Source organism: Ictidomys tridecemlineatus, chromosome 2, assembly GCF_052094955.1.
Source record: "Ictidomys tridecemlineatus isolate mIctTri1 chromosome 2, mIctTri1.hap1, whole genome shotgun sequence".
NCBI classification, from domain to species: Eukaryota; Metazoa; Chordata; class Mammalia; order Rodentia; family Sciuridae; genus Ictidomys; species Ictidomys tridecemlineatus.
The window spans coordinates 147,996,923-148,022,008 of record NC_135478.1 but is presented as its reverse complement, the minus strand read 5'-3'; the positions used below and the strand labels follow the sequence as shown (position 1 = coordinate 148,022,008).

The 25,086-nt window shown below is 51.7% G+C and overlaps 2 protein-coding genes and 2 long non-coding RNA genes across 8 annotated transcripts; 2 read left to right on the top strand and 2 right to left on the bottom strand.

The window, feature by feature from the left end:
* Nucleotides 1–3,423: 3,423 nt before the first annotated feature.
* Nucleotides 3,424–5,608, top strand: LOC144375366 (uncharacterized). The gene is made up of 2 exons (XR_013435094.1): nucleotides 3,424–3,791; nucleotides 4,964–5,608. It is a non-coding gene; the product is annotated as an uncharacterized LOC144375366 (long non-coding RNA).
* Hoxa10 (homeobox A10) lies at nucleotides 4,258–14,019 on the bottom strand. Of its 3 annotated transcripts, XM_078039933.1 has the most exons (3): nucleotides 13,443–14,019; nucleotides 7,022–11,939; nucleotides 4,258–5,848 (listed from the first exon to the last, which is right to left on the bottom strand). In XM_078039933.1, exons 2-3 carry the CDS (start codon nucleotides 8,001–8,003, stop codon nucleotides 5,574–5,576), a joined length of 1,257 nt encoding a protein of 418 aa, XP_077896059.1. In that variant the 5' UTR covers nucleotides 8,004–11,939; nucleotides 13,443–14,019; the 3' UTR covers nucleotides 4,258–5,573. The 3 variants fall into 3 exon arrangements, with proteins under 3 accessions (XP_077896059.1, XP_077896061.1, XP_077896060.1); XM_078039935.1 differs by lacking the exon at nucleotides 7,022–11,939 and having other exon boundaries at nucleotides 13,443–14,011; XM_078039934.1 differs by lacking the exons at nucleotides 7,022–11,939; nucleotides 13,443–14,019 and adding an exon at nucleotides 6,090–6,999.
* Nucleotides 14,020–15,270: 1,251 nt separating this feature from the next.
* On the bottom strand, nucleotides 15,271–18,947 carry Hoxa11 (homeobox A11). Its single transcript, XM_005319144.3, has 2 exons — nucleotides 18,230–18,947; nucleotides 15,271–16,789 (listed from the first exon to the last, which is right to left on the bottom strand). The coding sequence occupies exons 1-2, from the start codon at nucleotides 18,945–18,947 to the stop codon at nucleotides 16,557–16,559; spliced, it is 951 nt and encodes a 316-aa protein (XP_005319201.2). The 3' UTR covers nucleotides 15,271–16,556.
* LOC120891956 (uncharacterized) lies at nucleotides 15,798–23,127 on the top strand. Of its 3 annotated transcripts, none has more exons than XR_013435092.1 (5): nucleotides 15,798–15,934; nucleotides 16,639–18,884; nucleotides 19,003–20,048; nucleotides 21,909–22,274; nucleotides 22,427–23,127. It is a non-coding gene; the product is annotated as an uncharacterized LOC120891956 (long non-coding RNA). The 3 variants fall into 3 exon arrangements; XR_013435091.1 differs by having other exon boundaries at nucleotides 16,639–19,375; nucleotides 19,535–20,048; XR_005736545.2 differs by having other exon boundaries at nucleotides 16,639–20,048.
* Nucleotides 23,128–25,086: the final 1,959 nt, after the last annotated feature.

Sequence of the window (25,086 nt, the reverse complement as noted above, 5' to 3'; positions counted from 1 at the left end):
CCCAAGTTCGTACTTGTTTCATCCAGGAGCTGGCAGTGAGGGAGCGGCCAACTGCCACAAGGTGAAGCTTTTGAGAGTCTGGTTGTGTGCAGCGCTAGGCCCCTGACCCAGGACCCCGCTGCATTTTGCACCTCTTCATCTGGCTGGAGGCGGCTAGCGACCTGGTCCTATGTTCTATTCGCCAAGGCCCTAAGCTGAGATCTGAAAGATGGTTAAAAACCGCCAGATAGCATCAATAGAAGGGGAGTTCGGCTTGCTAAAAGGCAGTCCCGCCTAAGACATTCCAGGCTCCAGTGACTGGGAAGCCCGCACTGGAATAAAAGGTCCTGTACCCAGTATGAATGCCCTTCAGGGATCCTTTCTTCCCTCCCTTCTGGCCTTCACCCGGTGCCCAACCTCGGTTACCGACCGAACCGAGTAACTTTATAGAGTTACAAGGCCCAAAGCAAGGCGGCCGCAGCTCAAGTCCAGGACTAGAAATTAAAACGGGGCATCGGGCACAGGGCATTGACTTTAATCTCATCCTTTGACCTGATCAAATTGGGGAGATTATTTCTCACCCCTTGGAGTCTTTGGGGGTGAAAGCAAATGAAAAGGCCGCAGCCTCTATTGCTTTTTTTGGAAGAAAAGGTAAAAGGAAAACCCATCACAATTCCAAACAGAAAGTAGCGACTCCTAAAATGGGGTAATTAAATTCACGTGTGAACACTATGCTTGGAAGTGTGTTTCTCATTAGTCCACTTCACTGGCAGCAAGGCTGGCGACCTCAGGCATTTATTTCTAACTTTTGGCTTTCATTCTCACCAAAAGTTCGAGTACTCCCCCCTCCAAAAAAAAAAAAAAAAAAAAAAACTAAACCCATCATGAAAACATATCCCTATCCTTAAAGGCTAAGACCCTCAATTGTTAGTCTGTACTGGGGAGGGAGGCTGGGAAGCCACGCAGATCCCAAACGTGTGCCCCTTCCTCTGCTCCGAGCCGCGCTGAAAAAGGTGGCCTACACAATGAACTCGGGACGTGGCCTGTCCCGCCTGCTTCAACCCCCTCCCCCCTAATATTTTCCTTTCCGTGTAAATTCCTCCGCGTCATCCCCACCCCTATCACAGCCCAAGGTGTCCTAAATGTCCTACAGTCCACAGGGACTCCGATTTTCCATTTAAAATTTTAACTCTGGAGGAAAACTTCCCTCCTTTTTGTAACTGTTTGTAAATGGAAGAGCATGCTTGGTTGTCCTTTCCATTGGTACCCAGAGAAGACACGGATATATTGTTAGTATTTTTAAAATAAATGCAAAGCTGTTGCTTTAAATAGCCTTATCCCACAATAGGCGAATTACTAAACAATCACCAAGCATTGAGTGTTAAGCAGCTGATACTGGTGCCTAAAAAGGGGGGGGGGTTCACAAAACCAAATATTGGCCCTCTTGAGCCCAGAGGTTTGGAAACAGAATATTCATACTTTTGCTTCTGCTTTTATTAAAGGGGTTGCATGTCCATAAAGAAATAATAAATGGGTGTAATTACAAACTGCCCCTTCCTGGCTGAGAATTTTCCAAAAACCTTGAAATAAACCTCTGAAATAAATCCAATACACTGGTCCGGAAAATAGCAGAGAGAAGTTGAAGGGAACCGGGTGTGCCGGTCTTTCAGATAACAGGTTGGCCGACGGAGCAATGAAAACAATCCCTGGGCCTCAGCTGAGCTGGGAAGGGAAGTACAGCTCTGTGAGCATTGAGTCTGGAGGCTATGTGAGTGTTTTGGAGGAAAGGGGGATGGATTATTTTCAGTTTTCGGTGGGGAGAATGGTCAAAGCTGGTTTTCATCCATAGCCTCTAGCTTAAGACAAGGATTTAAGTTTGTATCTCGATGACTCTAGAATTTAGGATTCCTTTCACCTATTTGAACCTACTGGCGCTGCAAAGAGCCCTCTTCGCCAGCACCCAGTTGTACAAAGTGGCCAGATCGAACATATTCTGAACCTAGTGCCTGCCCCTGGCAAGCAAACAGTCAAACTCTGCCCTAACGAGGCTCCCCCATCACAGTCAAAGCCTGAGTGAGATGGGACCTGCAGGCCCGGCAGAGCCAGCAAGGAACTTCCCCATGGAGCTGATGGAGCCGAGTGGTCTGGCTCCTCTACGTCTGGCTGGGCCTCAGCCCGTGTTCCGGGTGAGGGTGGTGAAGGCCTCCTTGCCCTGGATGTGGGCACACAAAGACACCGCGGGTGCCCCCTAATCTGGTCTCCCAGACAGCCAGTTAGCGACAGGGAGAAGGAACGCAAGGCCGCCGCCAGCCGGTCGTGATCGTAACCGAGGCCTTGTCTGCACAGAGGCACATCAGGCCAAACCCACGTCCTCGACAGCGGTCCCACGCAAACCCTTCCTCTTCAGACTCCGACCTTTACTTAAGCGCCCAGAGAAAAATAAGACCTCTGGCTTTCTCTCAAACCAGCCCTTTTCTTCTCCAGGATTTTATAAGGAGAGTAGGCAGCAAGACTGAGAATCAGATAAAGAAACAGAAGATGAAAGAAAAAATAAAGAGAAAGGAAGAGGGGGAAAAGAGCAAAGAAAATAAAAGGATAAAAGAAGAAGGAGCAAAGGAAGAAGGAAGAAAAAAGACAGAGGTGGCTCCTGGGAGCAGAGGGAGCATTTTCAGAGGGAAGGGTTAAGTGACAAGGCTAGGATACCAGCCCTTGTCCACCCTTATCCCTCCTATCTCGGTCTGGCTCTGTGGCTCTCCCACTGGCAAAGGGATCTTTCCGGAGCTCACATCCCAGATTGGAGTGTGTGTGTATTCAAGCCTTGCAAGGGAATGGCGGGGGTCCCAGGCCAGGCGCGGGCCTGTAGTAGGAGCAGCTCAGGATTGAAGCTAGCGCCCCTGACCTTGAATGGCCCGGGGCCCAGAATTCTTACCACGCCCCCGGCATCCGCGAAGGAGCAACTAACCTGATGGTACCTGCTCTAGGCCAGGTGTTGTTAGGGGAGTGGTGAGGCCTGCTGGCTGGCACAGCGCTAAGGAAGAAGAGAGGCTCCTGCGCTGAAAATGCCGAGGTTGCCACCGCAGGCCTGGCACTACCGGGGCCTTGATGCCCCGCCCGGCCCGGCCCCCGCGCGTACAGGTACCTGGAGACGATTTCAACTGAAGTAATGAAGGCAGTGTCGTGCTGTCGAGAGAAAGGTGGATCCCAACAACAGGAAACTACCTAAATCACCGACCAGTTCTGGTGCTGCCCGCGCGGGGCTCCCTCGCCCGCCGCCGCCGCCGCCACCGCCGCTGCCGCCACCGCCGCCGCCAAGGAGAGAACCCTGAGATCATGCCTGGACCAGCCCCTTGGCAACCTGCGCCCACCGCTGCCACCGAATGCCTCGGGCTGCCACAAACCCGTCACGGAGGGAGAAGCCACCGGTCCCCCAAAAAGGTAAGCTTGGGGGAGGGAGGGACAGCGGGAGGGAACGAGGGAAAGCAAAGGAGAAAGGAAAAAGGAAGGAGGGAAGAAGGCGAGAAGAGAGCTGGGAAAGAGCAGAGCGCGTGCTGGTTTCCCAAATCTTGCAGCTTCGAGAACCGCCGCTGAGCGGCGGCAGCCGTGGGCGACTCAAAGCGCCAGAGGACAGCACAGAGCCGGGTTCTTTGGCGGAGGCCTCCACGCTCGCTCCCCTCGGCCGCTCGCTCTCCCCCTCTCTCTCTCCCCTAGCCGCCCGCCCGCCGAGACGCGCGCTCCCGCGCCCCCTCCCCCTTAACGTCGCCCCCCCCACCTCCGGCGAGCAGGAAACGCGTGGCCCAGCGGAGGGCATCCAGGTGGGGGAGGCTGTGCTGGGGGAGGGGGCGGCCAGACCTGGGTCCATCTAACCGCGGTCGCATCACTAAGATGCGCAGCGGACCAGGCCTGCTCCCCGGGTCATCTGGGACCTGGGCACCCGCAAAATAACTGGCCTCCGCGAGCCTCTCTGGGGCTCCCGAAAGAAATCCTGTTTAGCTTCCTCTGCCTATGCAGCTCCCCTCTCAACTGAAACCACTGGTCCAAGACAGCCACAATCCAGATATACTAGCAAGTCATAAAACTGAACAAAAGCCGACAAACCTTAAGGCACCAGGGCTATAGGGCCCAGACAAATTACGACCGTCTAGGTAATATTTAAATAGATGCCTAAAGTAATTGCAGGGGGCTCAGGCTAGTACTCCTGTTGTAAAAGTGGTGGATGGAATAAAGTGGAAGGTGAAGATAAGAAGTAAAAAAAAAAAAAAAGAGGTAAAATTAAAAAGCTTCATTCCACAGCTTTTATTCTATAAGAACATAAACATCGTCTTTTTTTCCACGCACAGCAGCAATACAATATTAATTTATTCTGATTTAAGATTAGAAGTAAATAGAGCTAGAACTAACATTTATAATAATGATAGAATGCATTTGCTTAAAACATGATTGGCAATTTTTCATAATAATAGACATTTATACAGATTTGTATTTATAGTTTTTTTTCTTTTTTCTGCACCTACAGGTTTGACCCTTTTATGCATGTAACTTCACAGTATAAAGGAAATCCAAACAATGTCTCCCTTCTCTAGTTTATTCTGCTTGCCTCAGCCCTCCTAGGCTTCCGTGAATTTCAGAAAGCCATGCACACACAAAAAGATGTAAAAAAAAATGTAAAATAATAATAATAATAATAAACCTCCACAAGACAGGGAGAATTGTGGTGTGCTTTTCGGGTGTTACCAGTGGTAACGATTTTAATGACAAAAAATCCACTAATTCCACATGTATAAACAAAACTACATTATTCTCAACAGCCAGAAGAAAATGGAAATTCAGAGGTAAATGAAACATTTTAGTCAGGCAATGCAAGACCTTACACAATCTAGAAGAGAAGTTTCCTTCTCTTGGTCACTTTTTTTTTTTTTCTTTTAAAGCTGGGATATCTTACAGAGGAAGGAAAAAATAATCATTCTCTTTCTGCTTTTTCAATCAGCCAAAGCCAAGCTCTATTGCCAACCTGCATGTCTATGCCTGTATGCCCTTCTCTTGGCCAAGGAAGAAAGGAAGAAGAAAAAAGAAACACAGGGGCCTGAATCCCCTGATTAAACACAGCCCAGCAGCCCTCCAGGCAAGCGGACCCAGTGGCGGCTCCTTGCACCATTGACCTCAGGCCGGGCACCTTAGGACCGACAGTGGGCCCTCGGTCTTCTGGCTAGGTTGTCTGAGGTGGGCAGAAAAATAGCTCTAAGGATGGAAGGAGGAGGATAGGGGTTATTTCAAGCATTGAGACCCCTAGACAGCAAACCAAGCCCAGTCAGGATTTGACACTTAGGACAATATCTATTTCAATAGAATTTAGCGCGATATGGCTTTTTCCCCCTGAAAACAAGTAAACCAGCACCAAGCAAACAAAGAAACAAAAAGTCAAGAACAAACCAGCCCTGCACAGATGTAACGGCCCGGGAGATGGCGAGTGTGGAAGGGTAGAATGGGGCTCCGACACAGGTGCGAGTTCTGGGGATGAGGCTGAAGACAGAGGGAGGGGACGGGCGCTCTGGCAGCGGGGGGGGGAAAAAAAAAACCCAGCATCGCCTGGAGCTTCATCAGGAAAAATTAAAGTTGGCTGTGAGCTCCCGGATCCGATTTTCTCGGTTCATTTTCTTCAGTTTCATCCTGCGGTTCTGAAACCAGATTTTCACTTGTCTGTCCGTGAGGTGGACGCTGCGGCTGATCTCTAGGCGCCGCTCTCGAGTAAGGTACATGTTGAATAGAAACTCTTTCTCCAGCTCCAGCGTCTGGTGCTTGGTGTATGGGCAGCGCTTCTTCCGGCCGCTCTTTGCAGTGAGCCAGTTGGCTGCGTTTTCGCCTTTGGAATTGCCTGGCGTTTAAGAGAATACAGAGGGGAAGGTTAAGTCGAGGCCACGCGGGCTGCACGCGGGGGTGAATTCCAGACGTCTTTCCCATAAGAGGGATGCCCCAAGTCACAGAGAGAAGGGTTATGCCCCTGTTTGGCTTGCGGAGAACAAGCAGTTCCTCCAAAAGTCATGGCAAATTGAATGGGCCTTCAATCTACACCCACCCCTCAAATTTACATTTTCTTCCACTTTCCCCCCAAACACCTGTTTCAGCACAAAGCTGCCAGGGTACTTGTAGAATGAAAGGCCTGGGAGGGCAGGCTGCACATCTTGAACTTAACGCCATTCTTTTCATCTCCTCTATGGCAGACAAGTATTTCCTGAAGCCTCCAGGTTGGGGGAAAGGACTGCTTTCTTTGATGGGGGACCCGCAGCGGATTGTTTTACTACAGCCCCCCCTGATTGCTCATGATGAAGAGGAGAAGGGCATAGTTGGGCCAATGGGGAAGGCAAGAAAAACTGATTCTGGGGTCAAGGGCCCTCCCTTGCATCTCTGCAAGAGCCAGGGGTATGCAGCTGGGCGATTCCGAGTTCCAGGGAAAATGAAATAGCCCCTCTCTAGTTTTCTGCTCTGGGCCCCGGCGTCCAGGCCGGATTTGTCTTTTCTTTTCTGGCAACAGGGATTCCCGCCCCTCCTGCAACTTTGAAAAAGGCATGGGGGATCGTAAACTCGAACTTCGCCGGTTAATGGGCTTATTTATTGGCGCTGGCGGCTGCTTATTTTGGATGCCTTACAAACATCCGCACTATCTGCGGGCGAGCCACTTTCCCTCCCTCCTCCTCCCCCCGCGTGGGCCGCGCCGTGCAGGCTGGGCCCGGACCAGGGGTTGGGGTGCTCCGGGCCACAGGGAAGATCATGCACAGGAGGGGGGCTGCTCGCTGGTGTCGTCGCCTCCAGTCAGGGTGAGCCGGGGCCAGCGCTGAGAATGTCTTGGTGTGGGCCTCTAAGCTGGACATGAATTTTTACTGCATCCCCACGCCCAAATATTAAAAAGCGAGTTCACAAGGTCAGCCTGCTTGCAGCTTGGGCCAAGGCTGGCCGGCTGCTGCGCGGACTCCTGGTTCTCTGCTCCTTCCTTTTCTTGGGTCTGCCTGTCTACCCTCCTGACTGCAGCCCTCTGGCGCGCCCTGCTTACCCAGGGAGTCCTTCTCGGGCGAGGCTTTGCTGCTCTCGGAAGGGGCCGGGGAGAGCTCCTCCGCGGCGGAGGATGACGCGTGCGCCTCCTCGTCGCCCTGAGAGCCCCCACCGCCGCCGCCGCAAACCAGCGTTGGGGGCGGCGGAGAATCGAGGGCTCGCTCCTTCCGGGCGGCATCGGCCGAGCCAGAGGCGAGTGCCGGTGGCGGGTCGAAACCGCGCCCCGGGGGCTGCGCCGGGAATGGACTGGCGCCGAGCTGCTGCACGCCACCGCCGCTGCCGCCGCTGCCGTAGCCCTTGGCCGTGCCGTAGGCCTGAGAGAGGCGGAAGTAGCCGGGCACTGGCACTCCACTGGAGGCTCCTAGGGCGCAGCCGTCGGGCGGCGGGCCCCGAGGGAAGGGGGCCAGATCGGTGGTGGCCGCTGAGCTTTTGGGGCATTTGTCCGCCGAGTCGTAGAGGCAGTAGGAGCTCTCTTCTTTGATGTTCTGGGCGAAAGAACACGAGGTGGCCTGTGGTGGGGCCTGGGGTGGTTGTGGCGGGGGCGGCGGCTGCTGCTGAGGTGGCTGCTGCTGCTGTTGCGACGGCGGCCCCTCAGGCGGCTCCATCCGGCAGGACCGGGGTGCATCTAGCCACAGGTCTATGGGCGCCGGCGCATAGCCGTGCGCTCCGGGGCCCAGGGCCCCGCTACCGCCACCACCGCCTGGCGAAGCCGGCTCATTGCGCTTGCCGCCCAGTGCGGGGAAGAGCCCGCAGCTCTGCAGCCCGTAGGGCAGGTCGGTGGCAGGCGGCAGGTAGACCCCGCCGTGGGCGTAGTAACCACTGCCGCCGCCGCCCCCAGCGCCACCTCCACCACCTCCCGCTTCGCCTCTGCCCGAGCTGATGAGCGAGTCCACCAAAAAAGAGTTCGCGGCGGGGCTCTCCGAGCATGACATTGTTGTGGGATAATTTGGCGAAGGGAGCAGATAGCCCTTTCTGGCTGACATTTCTTGTGCAAAACATGCTGAATACGATTAGCAATCCCCCCGCACCGCGGCGGGCGTCCGCAGCCAATCCCGAGCCAGAGTTTCCGCGCGACCACTCCCAGTTTGATTTCGTAGGCGCAGGGCCGCTCTCCGAGGGCGCCCTCAGAGCCCGCGATTGATATAAATATGTAATCTGTATTGATGGGCCAGGAGATGCACGCCTGACACCTTGGCCCGAAGGCTATGAGCTGTGGGGGTTGCCCTAAAGTGGCTGGTGGGGGGCCTGGCCCTAGGATCGCCCCGCCCATATTCTGATGTGAGCCCTAGGCCGGGGTCTGTTGGAAGTGTTCTTGGGCCCTGCGCAGTTAACAAGTGGGGTGTTTACGGTGCGCACCCCCAGCCTGCCTTGGGTGCTCCCATCCTTGTTGCAGAAGTGGCCACTAGGCCCAGGTGCCCTGTGACTACATATAGGAACCCTGTCGGGGACTCACGTTCTTCCTATTCAGCTCTGGACCTGGAGGTGGCCCCATCTCTGGAATCTAGTTTCCAAAAGTAGCAAACCTGGTCCCAAAGCCACTGGGATCCTCACAGTGTCTGGAGTAAACTGGAAGTTAGCTATTGCCATACTTCTGACATCTCACACCAAATACTCCCCCAAATGCAATAGCTGATCCCTGATCCTTTAGCCTCCAACACTGTCCTACCCTGTGGATTCATCCACAGGATTTACTCCTCTTCAGTGCTCACCTGGCTTGCCTTTTATACATCTCCTGTTGGGGAACCTTGGAGGTCTGGTGTAAGTGAGCATGGGAAGTGACTGGCATCCTTGGCCAGAAGACTTTCCCCACCAGACAGGAGGCCAGAGCCAGGTCCAGACACCCTCACCAACACCCTGAGGAAATCCCATACTCAGGTCCTTTAAGAGAATTGAAAGCTTGGCCCTAGGGTTTTTGTTCTTCTAGGATGGGGAGACCTGGAAGGGGAAACTTGGAGGAATGTGCCCAGCAGACACCTCTGCCACTGTTCCCTCTCCTTTGGGCCATGGCATTCCTATGTTCCTGGAGGCTATAACAAAAACTGATATCACTAAGCTTCTGCCTCTCCCCACCTCTCTTACTCCATCCTCTCCAAACCTATGGCTGGGGCAGTTCTTCCTCCTAAGGTGTGCACATTTTAACAAGGCCCAGGGTGAAGAAATCTATTACCTCAGCGACTGAGCTGGGCTTGTGACCCTTTTATAGGAGAGTTCCAAGCTAGACCCTTTGCTCAACAAACATTGACTGGATCCTACTCATGGGGTACTTTCTTAGCCAATTGGAAATGGCCAGCCTGGGGCACTAGCCCCCAAGTGTGGGCCTCCATTACCAGGCTCAGGAAATGTGACCTTTTCCGGCCGGATCCAGTGGAACCGGGGAGGTCTCTGCCTTGCCCCTGACCTGTGGGCTACAGGTCTCCAGAATGACCCAGGCTGGCTACTCATCCAGCTTCAATTAAAGCTGGAGTTACTGACCCTGGGGATCCCAGGAAGTAGAGCAATCAGACCTCTCTGCCAGTGGTAGGGAAAGACTCTTGCATTCAGGTGGTCTGTTATGCTTCCTTCCAGGATGAACTCAACCGGAGGAGATAAGCATCCTGAGAGAATCTGGAGAGTGCAGGAGAGAGCTAGCTAGGTACAGCCCAGGCTCTGGTTTCTAAGAATCCAACAGCTGCCATTGTGGCTGCTTTATAATTAGTGCCCAAGAGGCCATGCCACTGCTATGGTCATACAGTGTTCCAGCCACTTCTACCTCCATCCCTGTGATGACCGGCTCTACACAGACTAGGTATCAGAATACAAAACAAGGCGATAGTGGAGAGAAAAATAAAGAGGAATGGAGGAGAGACAGACAAAGAAAAAGGAGAGAGGAGGAGAGCTTGAGGGAGCCAGTTTTTTTCCAGCTTCAGTCCTCAAACTATAGCAGCTGCCTAGCACAATCAGAATCAAGACTCGGGTCTGTGCTGACACATCGCTAACTCTCCACTCTTCTGAGTTGTTCCTGCACCCCAGGCCAAGACAAATTTTCATCCCCCTATGCCTAAGTAGCCAGCAAATCTGAGCACTGAAGAGCTCACAGCGCTGCAGCCTAGGGCCCTATGTTGGGCTTACGGGATCTGCCTGGTCCCTCTCTGCTCAATAAGAGGGTAAAACTCACTGAAATTTTGTTTAGCAGTGCCACCTGGGTATGCTACAAAACTGGGGACTACACAAAAAAGACACTTTGCTCCTCAGCACTGCCTGTGCCTCTCTGGAAAGGTCATGTGGCAAGTATAGGTGGCAAGAGTGAGAAAGGCTCTTTGAGGAGAATGAGCCCCAGCAGGCCAGCATGCCGGGGATTAGGGCCCAGCGTCCTGCCTGTCCGGATCCAATGTAAAAAGCAACTTTCCAGGCTCAAATTTGGAAAGGGCCTTTGCCATTGGAGAGTATGTTTGAGATGGTGGAAGCTACAAAAATAAAGTGAAAGACATTGATGTAAATCTGTCTTTCTTAACCTTTTAGAGTGTCAGGGACCCTCCCTGAAAAATAAAAGGTAAATCTGATTTACACTGAAAAATGCTTATCTATGCAGTCCCATAATCCAACCATCATTTTCAAGGAATTCACAGACGCCTCAAAGCCTTTTCCTGTAGCTCTCCAGAGCATCCAGGACTTTCCTGGGCCTGGAGAGACCCTGCCAATTTGGCTGGTAAGACACCCTGATGCCCTGCTGCAGGCAGCCCTCAGGCTAGTTTTGGCCAGGGCCCTGTAGGACCGCCAAATGGGTTTCTATGCTGGATGGGATCCAGGAGCCTGCAGTGCCAACAAAGGTTACAAAAGTTAGCTTAGCATACTGCATCTGCTACAAAAGGCCACCCCTGCTAAAGAGTGAAGGAGCGGGAAAGCCTGCCACCAGCATCACAGCCCCTGGGGTTGACACTTGGGTCTTCACGGACCTTTGCGGTGGTTGGTATGAGTTCTTCCAGCGTGACTCCCCCAACCCCCTGCAATCGGATGTTGAGTTTGAACTTTCTAGATTAAAGGGAGGGAAAAGTGTGTAGGCTTGTATGGAAGATCCTCTCTAGCCTAGGACCTTGGGTCCCACCCGCACTGGGACTGTTGAGCTGGGAAAGAAGAGCCCGCGCTGCGCTCCCTTGGTTCCCTTCGCTCCCTTCGCGGACTGGCCTGCTGTGGCTGGTTGGTTCGAGCTAGAGAATCAACGCAGCAGAAACTCAAGTTAAATGCCACTTTGTGCCTCCTCAGCCATTTGAGTTGGTCTAGAGCCCCCAGTATTCCTGACCAGCCCCAAGCCTCCTGGGCCTCTCTAGGTGTTAGCCTCCTCAATAAAATATTCCTTTCGTTTATCGATCGCTTTGGTTTCCGGAGATTTCCCATTCCGGAGAGATTAAGAAAAGCGATTCAACTACCACATGGGTCGGCTTCTGTCCACTGTCTCTCCCTCTTGCCCGTCTGCCTTCTTACCTTTCACCCTTCCTTCCTGAATTTCTTTCTCTCGCTCAGGATGCCTTTGACCTAAAACCCCGGGTGCCTGCTTGCCTCCACCAGGTTTGCGCCGCTGCGGTTCTGCCGCCTCTGCAGCGGCAGCCAGAGCCTAAGTTTTATTGAGGAGTAAAAACTGCCCAATTCTACCTGATGATAACACTGGGTCCTTCCACGGAGCCTGAGATAAACATCAGGCCCGTGGAACATGCAAGCCCGTTAGTGGAGAATTACTTTGCAGTTCACTAGAAGCCGATTCCTCTTCTTGAGTAGGCCCTTCCAAACAAGGAGAAATAAATTACGAAAAACAAGTTGTGTTCTTTTACAGGAAAAATAATGAGGTCCTTAGCTTGAGATAGCTAGTAAACGATTTATATCTGGAGGCCATTCTCAATACTTTCTGGCTTCTGAATTATCCAGCAGGCTGTGGGGTTGGGTTGATGCTTCGCAGAAGGAAAAAAAAAAAAGAATGCTATTTTTTCATATTCAGCATTAACAAAAATTTTGTGTTTTCTCTAATTCACGAATTTGTGCATAACTAAAAAATTTCCCAAAACAATGACGTTCTTTTTCTGTTGGCTTTTTTTTTTTTTTTTTAAGAATGTCAACAGTTCCAGGGATATTTAATGTGTCTTTTTTGAACCGGTCAGGTGCAATCTATTCTTAAACAAGCTTTAAAATTATTCTAAATCTAACCACCAAGCTAGCTCTTCCCGCCATTGTGGGGGGAGTGTTGAGGCCTTTTCACACACTCCTTAAATTGCAACATTCTTAGTTTTGCCCACAATAAATGACCCCTTGCCTTGAAACGAAAGGCCCATCTGAGGTTATAGGAATAGCTCCTAGTGCAGAGAGCCACTCACCGTTTGGGTGTTTTTTGTTTTTTTCATGGCTGCCTTTTTCTGACATAGTTTTTTTTTTTTGGGGGGGGATCCCATTCTCAACAAAGACTAGTGATTCTAATAAGCAAAATTTACATACATGTAGAGAGGCAACATCTACTTTTTCTAGGATTCCCTGTAGAATCTCACATACTGCATATTTGGGAAAAGAAAATAATGCTTTCAAAAAACTATTCAAATATTGAAATAAAATTTCAAATACAGGAGGAAAAGGGAATTTAAATTTGGACTCCAAATTGTAAGCATTTTGATAATTTAAAATTCCATTTATGACAGTCCTGAAGGAATGACCCCTTGTTTAGACTTTATCCTCTAGTCCGCTTTGAAAATGGATAGGTATTTACCAATGCGTTTTTGCATATTTGTAAAATCCTTAAAAGATCCATCTCTCTCTCTCCCTCTCTCCCTTTCTCTCTCTCTCCCTCTCTCCTAAGAAATTGCTGCAAAATCCCAGCTAGGTTTATAACAGCACATTCCAGATAAGCAATACAAAGACTTCTCCAGCAGTCTTTAAGAATCAAATGCAACTTCACCGAATTGGCCTTTTTTGGAAACAAAGGTTTTCCCTTGTCTGCTAGGCAGACCTCAGACCTCACCTAGTAGGAAACCAACAGCCTCTGGCAGTCTGCCCCAGGGAATAAGCCTGCTCCAGCGAGCTGCCGATGAAGACCACCCCATTGTTTTGAGTAGAAACTTTCTGTTTGCCCAGTCCTCCAATTTCTCCCCTACCCCATAGCTCCCTATCTCAGCAAGGCTGAACCCTTTAGCTTGGATGTCTCCCACCCTCAGCTATTTGGAGTATTTCCACCAAATCAAAAGACCTCCTTGGGTGAAATTCTGGCGCTAAAATCAACAACTTTTCTCACTTAGGCCTCCTTTTGCTTTCCAACCTTAGGGAGCGATGGGAGAAGTGGGGGTGGTGGGACGAACGTCTACTGCGTCACCCCACAAACCCAGTTAGGTTCCCGGCCCCTGCTTAGACAACGGCCACCTTCTCACTCCCACCCATACAATAGTGAAAGTGCTAAACTTGTGTCCTCTTACCTTGACACATTTCCGAAATCACTGCCAAGTGGCTTCTTCCGCGCCGCGACGCCGGCGAGGCCTAGGGAAGGCTCGTTGCTCTAGATTACACCAACTACTTCTTATGCGTGACCCCCTCACACACACCTTTTAATACGAAGGGGAGCGGCACAAGTGAAATAATGTACCGTGCTGCTCTTAGAATCAGAAGCAAACAAAGGCCAAGAATCACGCTGGGGTTCCCGGCTCCCCGGCGGCTTTGACATTGATCGGAAGTGCGCCATCTCGTGGCGGCTGCGCGACTAGTCTCAGACGGAGCTCCAGTCTCCAGCCTCCAGCCAGGAGAGGGAAGCCAGCTCCGGGCAGAGAGGAAGAGAGGACAGAAGGAGAGAATGTGCCCAGCCCGCTGCTATTGAGATCTCATTTTTACATCTAAGAAATTGCTGCAAAACCCCAGCCGGGTTTATAGCGGCGCATTCCAAATATGCAAATTGGCCAGCCCCGGACGGGTTTACGACCACATTGTCACAGCCATCGGAGGATGGGCTTTTATAGGGCTCAGAAATCAAACCCGCGCCCGCCCGCCGCCCGCCCGAGAGCAGTTCTCCTGGCTAGACTCTCTCTAGCAACTTGAGAGACTTTGGTTAATCTTTAACCATCCCAAAGGAAGTCTTTCCCTAAATCCGGGCTTCCCTGCCAGCCCCCCTCCCAGCCCCCCAAGGAGGGCCCTTGTTCTTCTCTGTGTGTCTGTCAACCTAGACATTCATCTAGGGGTCTGTTCTGCTCGCCTTTCAGCTTGGCTTCCCCTGTCGCGCCAGTTAGGCAAACAAACAAACAAACAGAGCAGGGTCTGGGGCCTCTCTTCAAATGCGACCCTCTTTGCTGCTTTGGCCCTGTCTGGGTGGCTGGAGAGAGGGTGGGGTGGGCAACAAAAGGCTCTGTCCTTTCCTCCCTGCCCCTCAAGGTTATGGGTGATGTCCAAATTTAAGGCAGAAGTTCAAAGGCAGCAAACAAAGAGGAAACCGGCATCTTTTCTCCCAAAGAAAAGACTGCCTCATCTAGGAGCTGGGGAGAAAGCACACTTAGAGGTTCTTGAGAATTTGCTCTGCTCTGGTACCCAGACTGATTCCCTTCTTGTTGAAGGGGATCAAAAGGGCATCCCAGAGGGGTTCTACTCAGGCCTCCCAATCCTGAAGTAAGCAAGGGCAACTTGGGGTCAGGCCCATGGCCTCTTTAGGCCCCAAGGCTTTCTCTAGGGCTGAGGTTACTCTGAGAAGAAGTACCACATTCTAGAGCCTGAGATCCCACCCTTAAGAGCCCACTTTCCACAAGGACATGGTTTATCAACCACCTTGGCTTCTTAAGATTGGTTTCTATTGTACCAAAATTCTGATCCAGTCACCTTCTCATTCCCTGAGGGGCTTGATAACCTTGTCCTATTACTAGTAAAAAGGGTGTTGGGAGGGGAGACATTTGGCAGTAAAAAGCAAGCAGGGAAAGGAATGTCACACCAGGACCCAATACTCAGGTTTTCACTGTCTTTATTTTCCTGATGCCCTGTTGCCTGTATATGCTGTGACATATTCAGTGGGTAAGAATCCAGGACAGGCCAGCCCTTCCATGACACAGAGCCACCGGACACTTCTTAATACAGGGAGGCAGAAAAGATTCAGAGGGAGGCTTTCTCAGATGAGGTCCTCAGGTCCTGACAGGCTGAACTGCCTCCAAACATCCCCTAACACTTTCCAAATGTTGCAAAAGATTAAAAAGACCATTCTCAATACCCTTCCCCACCCTCTAACACCCCAAAGGGAATCACCTAATGACAAAAAAAGTGTGTTCAAACAAATTAGGTTATGGTTTCTTTATTTACAAGTCTTTTGAACACCATCCCTGTATGAAGCGTACATTCAAATATTCTTAGCAGTGAGCATGTTTAACCGTGGAACACTGTAAACAGTTAGAGCCTTTAAATATTTTCATTTTACCCCTTCTACATTGCATCTTTTAAAATTCGCTTTGGTTCCTTCAGGGAAATATATATATATAATATAATATAATATTTATCATTTAAAATAATTCCAAATCATTTTCCAGCTCTTGGAAGGCCACCGGAAGCTTCCAAGCTCAGTTCTGAGCCAATGAGAGCAGACAGTGGCAAGAAAACCGGGAACTATGGGGGACTCCAGCCCCTCATAGCCATATCCTAGGACCTGATGGCCAGGCCAGCTGCTCTGCTGCCCCACACTGAGCAAGTCCAAGCTTCATTAAATGTGGTGGAGACTTTGCCAAACTGCTGCACTCCACAGGCATTTCCTGTGGAGATTCAGGGGCCAGCGGCCTGGGTGCAGCCTCTCTGCTTTTTCATGTCTTCCACCTCAGGGAATAGTCCACTCTGCAACCAGGCTTTGGGCCTGAGCAGCAGGCTGGGAAGAAGAACCCTGTTTGGCAGGAAGAAAATCCAGGTGGGCTGCAGGAGGTGACTGCTAGGAGCTTAGGCTTGGAACAGCATGGTGAGTAGCTAGGAGGGATAGAAAGACACCAGCACCACCTGGACAGTAGATTTCTTTTCCCTCAAGGATTTTCAGCCTTCTTCCAGCTCATAGCTACTTCTTAGTTCAACTGACTTTCACATTGGTTTTGGAAAGCAGCTTCATTCTGGGCATCTAGGAATCCTCCCCTTTCCTTGCCCTGTCCTCAAGCTGAACTGGGCTTGGAGGGCACACAGCTTCTTGACTTAGGAATCCTAGGGTCGGGCAGGCTCTGTGTGGAGGGTCCTGGGAGGGGTTGGTCTCCAGGGGCCCTGTCAGGAGGCCTAGTCCCCAGGGGAGACCACACCCAGCCTCAGGCTCTACAGGCTCCAAGAATGAACCACCAGGGGTTCCAAACCATTCATTCTAGTGAATGCACAACTCCCAGAATCCAATTATTATTAGGAAACTTAACCATTGAGATCTTAACCAAGAGAGTCCCAGGCCCCCTCCTGTTGAGCTATCTTGGTGCAGCTTCTTCCCCTCTCTTGTACACCTCCTTTTTTTCAAAAGTCACCGTGTGGCTTGACCTTGTCAAGGGCAAAATCTGCATATGATCTCATATGTATGAAGCCCCCCCACCCATTTCCAGAAGGCTGGAGCCTTAGAGGAGTGGGTTAGCTGAGTAGTATTGTAAACGGTCTCTGTTAATTTTTTTTTCCTTCATTCTTCTGTTTTGAAACCAGATTTTGACTTGACGGTCGGTGAGGTTGAGCATTCGGGACAGTTGCAGGCGCTTCTCTTTGTTGATGTAGACGCTGAAGAAGAACTCTCGCTCCAGCTCTCTTATCTGGTACTTGGTATAGGGGCATCGCTTTTTGCGGGTTCGTTGGCCACCTATGGAGGGAGAAAGGCAGGGGGTGAGTCAGGCACAGTGCCTGCAATCCCCCCTCGCTAGAGCCCCGAATTGAGGAAAGGGGCTCACCACAGGATCTGGAGTCTCAGCCTAAGTCCCCTTAAGGTCTCTCCAGGCCCTGGCCTCAAGTTCCTACTGCCGGTAGGGGACGAGCTGCAGTGGGAGGCTCAGCCGCAGATAAAAGCCAGCTCCCTAGATAGGCCCCCGGGGAAGGTGCTCCTGCTGCCCCCTGAGCAGAAAGGAGGGCTCCTCACAGCAACAGGCGAGTTTGCTCTGCTGAAGCCGCTTTGAAAGCAGCCGAGTGGGGGTTGCTGGCTGCTTCTTGCCCCGCCAGACTAAACAAACAGCCGCCTGCGGACATTTCACCTTCAGCACCTGGACCGCCTGTTCCCGTGGTAGTAAAGGCGGCCGGGGCCCCAGTCTTTCCCTGTCGCGGCCACGATTCCTCTATCGTTAACATCTGGGGCGGCTGCCGGGTCTTTGTCAGCCTGAGTCCTGGCCACAACCTTCTGCCGCCTCCACCAGTCTCCCCGTTCCTTCGAGGTGGGAGGTGGCAGCGGAAGGCCCCCTATCCTTGGTCTTCAGTTAAGCACCACCACCACACACCTAGGGGGCTTTCGGGGGCTGCAGGGATGCTATTTTAGGTAGGGTGGATGCAATAGAGGCTTTCCGAAGCTTCAGGCAGGCTCAATTTGCCCCCCCCTTTAAAACAACAACAACAAAAAACCCATGAGACAAAAAAAACCAAAAATTCACTTTTGACAGATTTAATAACAATTGTGAATAACATGCAGTTGGACAGAAGACGGCACGTAATTGCCACCGCGCCAGAGGAAAATGGCTTCCTTTGGACAAAAAGGCCAACTTTGGGTTAATTTGTTTCTTTTAATATATTGCTCGAGCTAAGCGGGCCACTTTATCTGTTAAACGCTCTCCTAGCGCCATCATTAAACAGCGATGCCTTTGAATCCCAGCCGGGACCAGAGTCCCGGCGCAACACATGGCTTTTATAAAAATCTCCGGATTACCTCGCTATCAAAGGCTCCTGAAGCCCTTGCAGGGGGAATTTACAGGCGCCCACCTCCGGCTCCCCAGCCTGGAGCTGGCCCCGAGCGGGATCGAGCTGCTGAGTTTGGGAACTGGGAAAGGAAAAAAAGGGAAAAGGGGAGTTGTTTTTCTTTTTTCTTTTTTTTTTTTTTTTTTTTTGCAGGCATGCTTTGGCCGGTGGGTATTTCACGGCCAATTTCAGCACTCGCCACGTGATCCCGCCTTTTATAACAAAGTTTTGTTGGGGGAAACCTAAAGGCCCTTCATAAACCTTATATGCTTATAAAACAGCATATAAAAATTTAACAGCGGTGCTGCGCTAGATTTCCAACTCCCCTTTCATAAAGCGCGGGGCACACTGCCTTTATACGTACTGGAGCCGCCGGCCTTGTCCTCAGTGTGGCCGGAAGACGACTCGGGGCTGCTGCTGCTCTCGGGGCGCCGTCGCCGTTCCTTCTCCTCCGCTGCCGCCGCCGCCGCCGCCTCCCGGCAGCCGCCGCCGCTGTCCGAACTTGAAGTTGCCGGCGCGCCGGTGGCCGCCGCCGCCGCCGCCGCCGCCGCGGAGGTCGCCGTTGCCGCTGGGGGCCCCTTTTCGGCGCTCTTGTCCCCAGGGTAGTCAGAAGCGGCGAGGTTTTCCGGGGTGCCGTAGGCCGTCTCAAAAAACTGGTCGAAAGCCTGTGGCAGGACGCCGTTCCTGCCCACCGTGCTATAGAAATTGGACGAGACGGCGGGGGTGGGGTGGTGGTAGACGTTGGCCGAGCTCTTGGCCAGCACGTCGCCAGGCACGCCGGCCGCGCTGGGCGCCTGCAGGCAGTCTCTGTGCACGAGCTCCTCTGCGGAGTAGCAGTGGGCCAGATTGCCGCGGGGGTGCCATTTAGTGGCGGGCTCAATGGCGTACTCTCTGAAGGTCACTTCGCGCACGGGTTGGACCTGGGGCAGGTTGGAGGAGTAGGAGTATGTCATTGGGCGCGAAGACGGGGTCTGGGGCAGAAAAGAAGGGAGGCTGGAGAAATCTGGACCCGAGACGTAGTAAGTACAACTTGGCAAATACATGTTAGAGGAGCAGGGACCACGCTCATCAAAATCCATCATTGGGCTACCTTGGGCTCTCCGCAGTAGCCGAGCTTAACATGATTCTCCACTGCAGCTGCCTCTTTGAAGCGGATCCGTGAAGTAGAAATTTGGAGACGTAAGCTGACGTGGAAATCTATCCCCATCCTTAGCAGGGAGGTGCTGGTCATGTGACCCGATGTTGAAATTGACAAGCTGCGAGCTAGTCCGGGCCTTTTTCCCCCCTTTCCTTTTTTTCCCCTCCCCTCCCTCCTCGGCTTCCTTTCTTTGTAGCCACCTCAGGGGAAGCAACAGATCGTCACTCGGTGTTCTCACCGAAAGCACGTAATCGCCGGTGTAACTCATGTTGGCTGGGGGGCCTCCCGGCGCGCGGTGAGGCTGGGGTGCGCCCTGGTGCAGCTCGCTTTTGCTCAGCTGCATGATCCTGGCCCTCGAGTGCGCCCTGGGCGGTGAGAGATCTCAACTCCCGACATCCCCACCCCCACTCCCCGGGTGGGTGAGGGATGCTCTGGGTTGGGGGTGACCAGGTGGAAGCCCGAATCTGTGTGGCCTGTGGTCTCAGAGTGTGTTCTTCTGGAGACTCACGTTCTCACCCCCCTTCTTCTAAGCCCCCCTCCCACAGGCTTGCTCTGGGAAGCACCTCAGCCTAAGAAGCTAGCCAGACCCCTTTTGGGGCCAGGGTTCGCAGCCGTGGATGTGCCCGCCTCGAGGCTTGTCCGATTTGCACGGTGACTTGATTACACGCTCGCATTCACGGTCACTTCCGAAGCGCTTTAGTGCCTTCCGTCCCTAAACCGCCAAGAACCAAGGCGGCTTCCCCCGCGGTTTGTCAATGATTCGCGGGGTCCGGAAGGTCCTTCGTCTTACCCGGGATCCACCTTTCCCTTAATCTTCCCCGCCTGTCTCTTCACCCCACCCGCTGTCCTTGGAGAAATCCCCTTCTCCTAGCTGCCTGCCTGGGTTCCAGTGACTCGGCAGAGCCAGACGCTCTGGGGCTGCGCCTCTGCTCTCCGGTCCGCATGCCTGCCTGGTCTTCTGGAGCTGAGGAATCGGGAAACCATGCAATTGAGGCAAGCCTTGGGCTGTTTTAGAGGCGCTGACATCCGAGGAGCCTTCCCCTGGGTATGCTGCACCTTTGGGGGACCCTGCCAGGATGCTTGCTGAGCTATGGGGCTGTGAGGGAAAAGGGGGGCCAGCAAGGAGGGAGTGATAGTCAAGGAGTCCTGACCAAGAAAGGGGTGACCTGCCTCTTTTTTTCCCCCTTGCAAATCCTAAGAATGAAAGTGAGAGATGTGCAAGGCAGAAACTCAGAAAGCTCTGTGTCTTTCGGCTACTCATTCCAGAGAAGGAGCACAATACCAGAGAGAGAGAGAGAGAGAAAGACACACACACACACACACACACACACACAGAGAGAGAGAGAGAGAGAGAGAGAGAGAGAGAGAGAGAGAGATGCTTTCCAACTCCCTGCACCTTGGGCAATAAGGATGCCTTAAAACGGTTAGTTTTGCTCTAAAGATAAAAGCAGAGGCTATAGTTGCTGGTTTGAACATACATTTCTTGGGAGAAGGAAATTGGGAAATTAAATAGGCAAAATAATGTTTATCATTCTGCAGGATTGAAGGAATAATATTTGGGGGAAAATGAAAGAAAGGAAAGGGCACAGAGCAGACAGGTAGGGCCAGGAACAGGAAGGGGACCCAGACTTGAGGCCTCCCCACAACTCTAGGAAGGAGTGGGGTGTCAGAGAAAGAAGTCCAAAAATCAAAAATGAAAACCTTTTCCCTTCCCGCATCTATGAAATAGCCAAAGATCTTTATATATGTAGAGAGATTTAGAGTATAAACTCTAAGGTCTTTGGTATTTAAGTGTCAACATCGATTAATGTATTTATTGCTGAGCTGACTGTAACCGACTCAATAACAAATTTAATCATGTATTGCACTGGAAAAAAATATTCTCATTATGTCTTTTCTCCAAATAATGACCCACCATTGCATTTGAATACCCTGTAAATATCAATAATATCAAGTAATTACTCTGTAGTGGAGTAAACTAATTTATTAGCATTAATGTTTATGTGCCCCCCCCACACACAAGGGTTGCTTATTACAAATCAAGCTACTTGGACACAATGGTTTAATGAACTCTTTATTCAGGATTTGCTGCAAGAACTTTCATGCCCCTTGAATCCCTGAGAGTTAAACTTGAAATTAGTCATGTATCTTCAGCTTGACATATTTGTCCACTGTGGCTTGCGTAGAGGGCAGCAGCAGTGTGAATAAGAAGGTTCAGTGGGAGGGAAGGTTATTGAGGAAGGGTAGCTTGAGACCTCCTAAAGCTGGGAATCACAATTATGGGATTGTCCTGCAGTGAAAAAACTTCTATTTCCAGCAGTGATCAACAAGGCAAAATATTTATTTCTCTATACAGTATCTGCTTCTTGGAGACAGAATATGAAAGAGAGAGACAGAGGTTTCATACAGCAGTATTTGAGTAGTTTCTTGTCTTTCTGTCTTGATTTTGACTCTTCCAAAGTCTCTCCCAGAAGCCCACCCAGTCCTCACCACCCCAACCCTTGAACAAAAGGAATGCATGAAGGGTTTCAGTGACTTTGCCATAACAAAGGCGCCACCATTGCAGGGCTCGCCCCGCCCCTGGGTGAAGGCAAACAAATTCTTGCACTTGTATTAGGGCTTTTAAGACCATAATTGAACCCGGGGGCGTCTAGGAGAACCGAAAACAGTTCTAGACAGACCTGCGGTTTTATAGCAGTTTTGGCAGTCAACTTCAGCTTGTGTCTGAGCAGTGGGGCCACGGTGGCCCACCAGCTGGGGGACGCCAAGCTACCTCCCCAGGCAGAATACAGCCCCTCTCTTAATTAGATCGGTTTCCCTGGTGCCAGGGGAAAGGAGTTCTTGCAGAAAGGTGGGTATGGGTCTGTGCGTGCTCTGCATAACCGTTGCCTTCCATGTCCTCCAGGGCCAAGCTGAGTGGGTGACTGTTTGTCTGGATCCTAAGGGTGTCTGCAGGAGACAAGGAGAATTCCCGAGGAAAGCATGGGGACAGAGGAAGGAGCTCCAGGAATGGTTGGCAGGGCAATTGGGCAAGCTGTACCGAAGCCGGGTGCCCAGAGGGACTTGCAACCTGGAAGGGGGCGTGTGGGGGCGCTGCCGTGAAGATGAATGAGGGAAGAGGGTTTTGATGCCAGCAGAAGGGAAAACGCCCCGGAGCTGCCGAATGCTTTTAGTTCCCCAGCAGGAACAAGAAGCGGGTGCTCAGATCCCAAGGCTGCGCAACGTTCCCAGCTTTGACCGCTTCCGCCCCACTTGCGCGGAATACGCACAGGTAGTGTGAATGTTCTTCTATGCAGGCGGCAGGGGTAAGGGGTCTGCGCCGCTCTGAGGTTCGGACCAAATCTTGGGGAAGAACGGGAGGGAGAACTGCAGAACCTTGGTTTTGACTTTCCTATGAGGCTAATTGAATCTTCGGCTTTGCAGGAGGCCCAGCAGCCAAGCCGAGCTGGGCTCTGGGGAAGAACCGAATGGGAATAAGGCCACCCCGGAAAGCCAAGTCCGAGTTCCAATTCTTGAAGAGACCGCGGCGGGCAAGGTTGTGACATTGGCCCTGGCGACTGTTTTCCCATAAGCTGCTGTTTCTCAAGAGCTCCACAGCGCGGGGCCATCTTCAGAAAACACTCTTCGGCGTGTATTTCCTTTAATCGTCCATCCGGAGCTCCACGGCGGCTAATGCGCGAGGCCAAAAATGTTTGGAGGAAGAAAAACAAAGGCAGGAAGTGGCGGCGGCCTGACGGTGCGTGTGTGTCTGTAAAGAAGGGAGGGAGCCGGTTCAATCTCTCCTTGTTTTTCCGAACTTCAAGTTCTAGGCGGATCTCTGCAGGGCTGGCCCTGTCTCTCCCGGCGCAGCTTTTGGAGGTGGCCACCAGGAGAGAAGGCCGGCGCCCGCGCCAGCCTTGTCAAGCGGAAATGGCTAACAAAATTTGGTCAACAAAACTGGCCAAGCGTTTCTGAGGCTTCTTCTGGTTTGTTCTGAAGTTGCGGGGGTGGGGGCGGTGCTGCGCATCGCTTCCCGGACCCTCTTTGGAGGGCTGACTGCCACCGTCTGAGGATGGTGGTTAGTGCAACCCGCGCTCCACCCGCCTTCCCAGGCGGGATATCAGAATAAAGTCTGTCCAGGCGCCTCTGCCGCATCCGCTTCTTCTTGTAGTAGGGGAGGTCTGGGCAGCGGCGAGCCTCTCCACAAAGCCTGGGCGGGGTGGCCTCGGGGCAGTCATTGCGCAGTTGGGCAATTGGAAGCCCGACGCCCCGGTTGCTGTGCCTGGGGCATTTCCAACACATTCAAGGGACAGGTGCTGCAAGAACCATCACTTGACAGTCAGCTTAACACCTTCTCACTCCAAGGGAGGATAGAGCTGTGGGGCAGAGAGCACCTCTGGACTCCAAGCTTCCTAACCCCAACTGGCAAGACTGTCCTCGCTATCCTTGGGGTTGGCTTGGGATGCTCCCTGGCTTGGGACGCTCCCTGTCCCCTGACTCTGAAAATCTGAAGTCTCCAAGTGCCTATACTTGCAGCCCTTTGGATGCAAGCGAGTGGTCCATAGGATCCACAGTGTGAATGTCAAACCAAGCTGCCCCCACTCAACACATTCCTTCTCAGTCTGGTCCTGTTCTCTTGCAGTTCCTGCTAGCTCCTCTCCTATCCTGCCTCTTTCCAGCCAGTCTTCCCTTCTCAGTTCTCCTGCTTTTTTTCTGATGTGTTTTCTAGGCTGGTGCAAGAGCTAAGATGCCACTGGATGGCACTTAGTATGCAGGCATAGAGAGAGGGGTCTATTAGATTTCCCACCTCCCCTTTCCAGATCTGTACTGGGTCTCTCACCTCCTTCTTTGGGCTACTCCATCCCAAATCCCTACTATGTCTGCTTTCTTTTTCTCGCTCCCTCCTTCACCAACACTTTTCTTCTGGGGACCCAGCTCCTGCTTTTCTGGCCTCGGCAATCTCCAATAGTAGCTGACCTGGGAAGGGTTGGACACCTTTGTCAGACCAAATCTCATTCCTAATTGTCTACAGTTGTTTCTCAATGGATTTCTTAGGGCACCTATAATATTTTGCCTCTTCTTGCTGACATAAGCTCTTACTTTCTCTTGTCCCAAATGTTGACTGTTTTGAAAAAGCTGAAGAGAAGATTATTGCTACCCTGGTGACCATATTGCACACAGGTGCAAGAAGCAGCCAGGAGGATGAAGGTGGAAATGGCCACAGAGCTCTAGACAGGACTGAGGGCCAGGCCTCTATTTGGAGAATCTTTTCTTCCAAGTAGGAGGTGTCCTTGGGGTTACTGTCCTTGGTAGTGGGCTAGGGAGATGGATTGAATGGAATGGCCCAAGAGATTTCTAAGTATTTGTTCTGAGGGAATGGTTTATCGGAAGATCATGGTCAATCTACCATTTTTGCTTCAATAAAAAAATCATGGGAACACTTCTGTTACTCTAAGGTGAAGGCAGGGATTAATTTGTCCCTTTGTCAAGGCACCAACCCTCCCCTTAAATTCTCTTACTCTTCCCTAAAGCACAGGAACAGATAGTGCCTTGAACTTGACCTCATAGTTGGTTTTTGGTCTAACCAATGGGTAGAATCATCCTCCAGTGCCCCTCAATACCTGAAGAAGTCCATATTCTTCCTCTGGCCACTGGGGGGTAGAGCACAGGGTTCAGCTGAGTGTCTCAAATGCCCGAGCAATCTGGTTATCATTTAGTTTAGTGGGTCTCAAACTGATGGGAGAAGGGAGGGTTACTACCTTTGAGAACTATTTTTATTTTTACTGTTGCCAACTCATTAGAGAAGATTTTATTTATTTTTTCCTACAGAGCAGGAACAAGTTGATGGGGAAAATTAAAGCACAAAGCCCTGGTTCTCAGTGTCTGCCGTCTATTTTCCCTGCAGTTTCGGCCCAAACGGGTTTCTCCTGCTGAATGTACCTGCAATAGGATGACAAAAGAGGGCAGTCCAACCAGAAGGTTGGCTCTATGTCCTGGTCTTAGTTCCCAAGGCCATGGCTCACAGGATCCCAACTTACCCCAAGCTCCATTTCTACTCAGTGCTGTTGGTGGCTCATACTCCATGCTTGAAAAGAGCCTCTGCT

Bases quoted from the DNA above. Each gene is read 5' to 3' on its own strand.
- Hoxa10 (XM_078039933.1), bottom strand. From the start codon at position 8,003: ATGTCAGCCAGAAAGGGCTATCTGCTCCCTTCGCCAAATTATCCCACA. The intron at 5,849-7,021 runs GTAAGCAGGGCG...CTTAAACGCCAG, and splicing joins GCCCGAGAAGGACTCCCTGG to GCAATTCCAAAGGCGAAAAC.
- Hoxa11 (XM_005319144.3), bottom strand. From the start codon at position 18,947: ATGATGGATTTTGATGAGCGTGGTCCCTGCTCCTCTAACATGTATTTG. The intron at 16,790-18,229 runs GTACGTATAAAG...CTCCCTCCATAG, and splicing joins GGACAAGGCCGGCGGCTCCA to GTGGCCAACGAACCCGCAAA.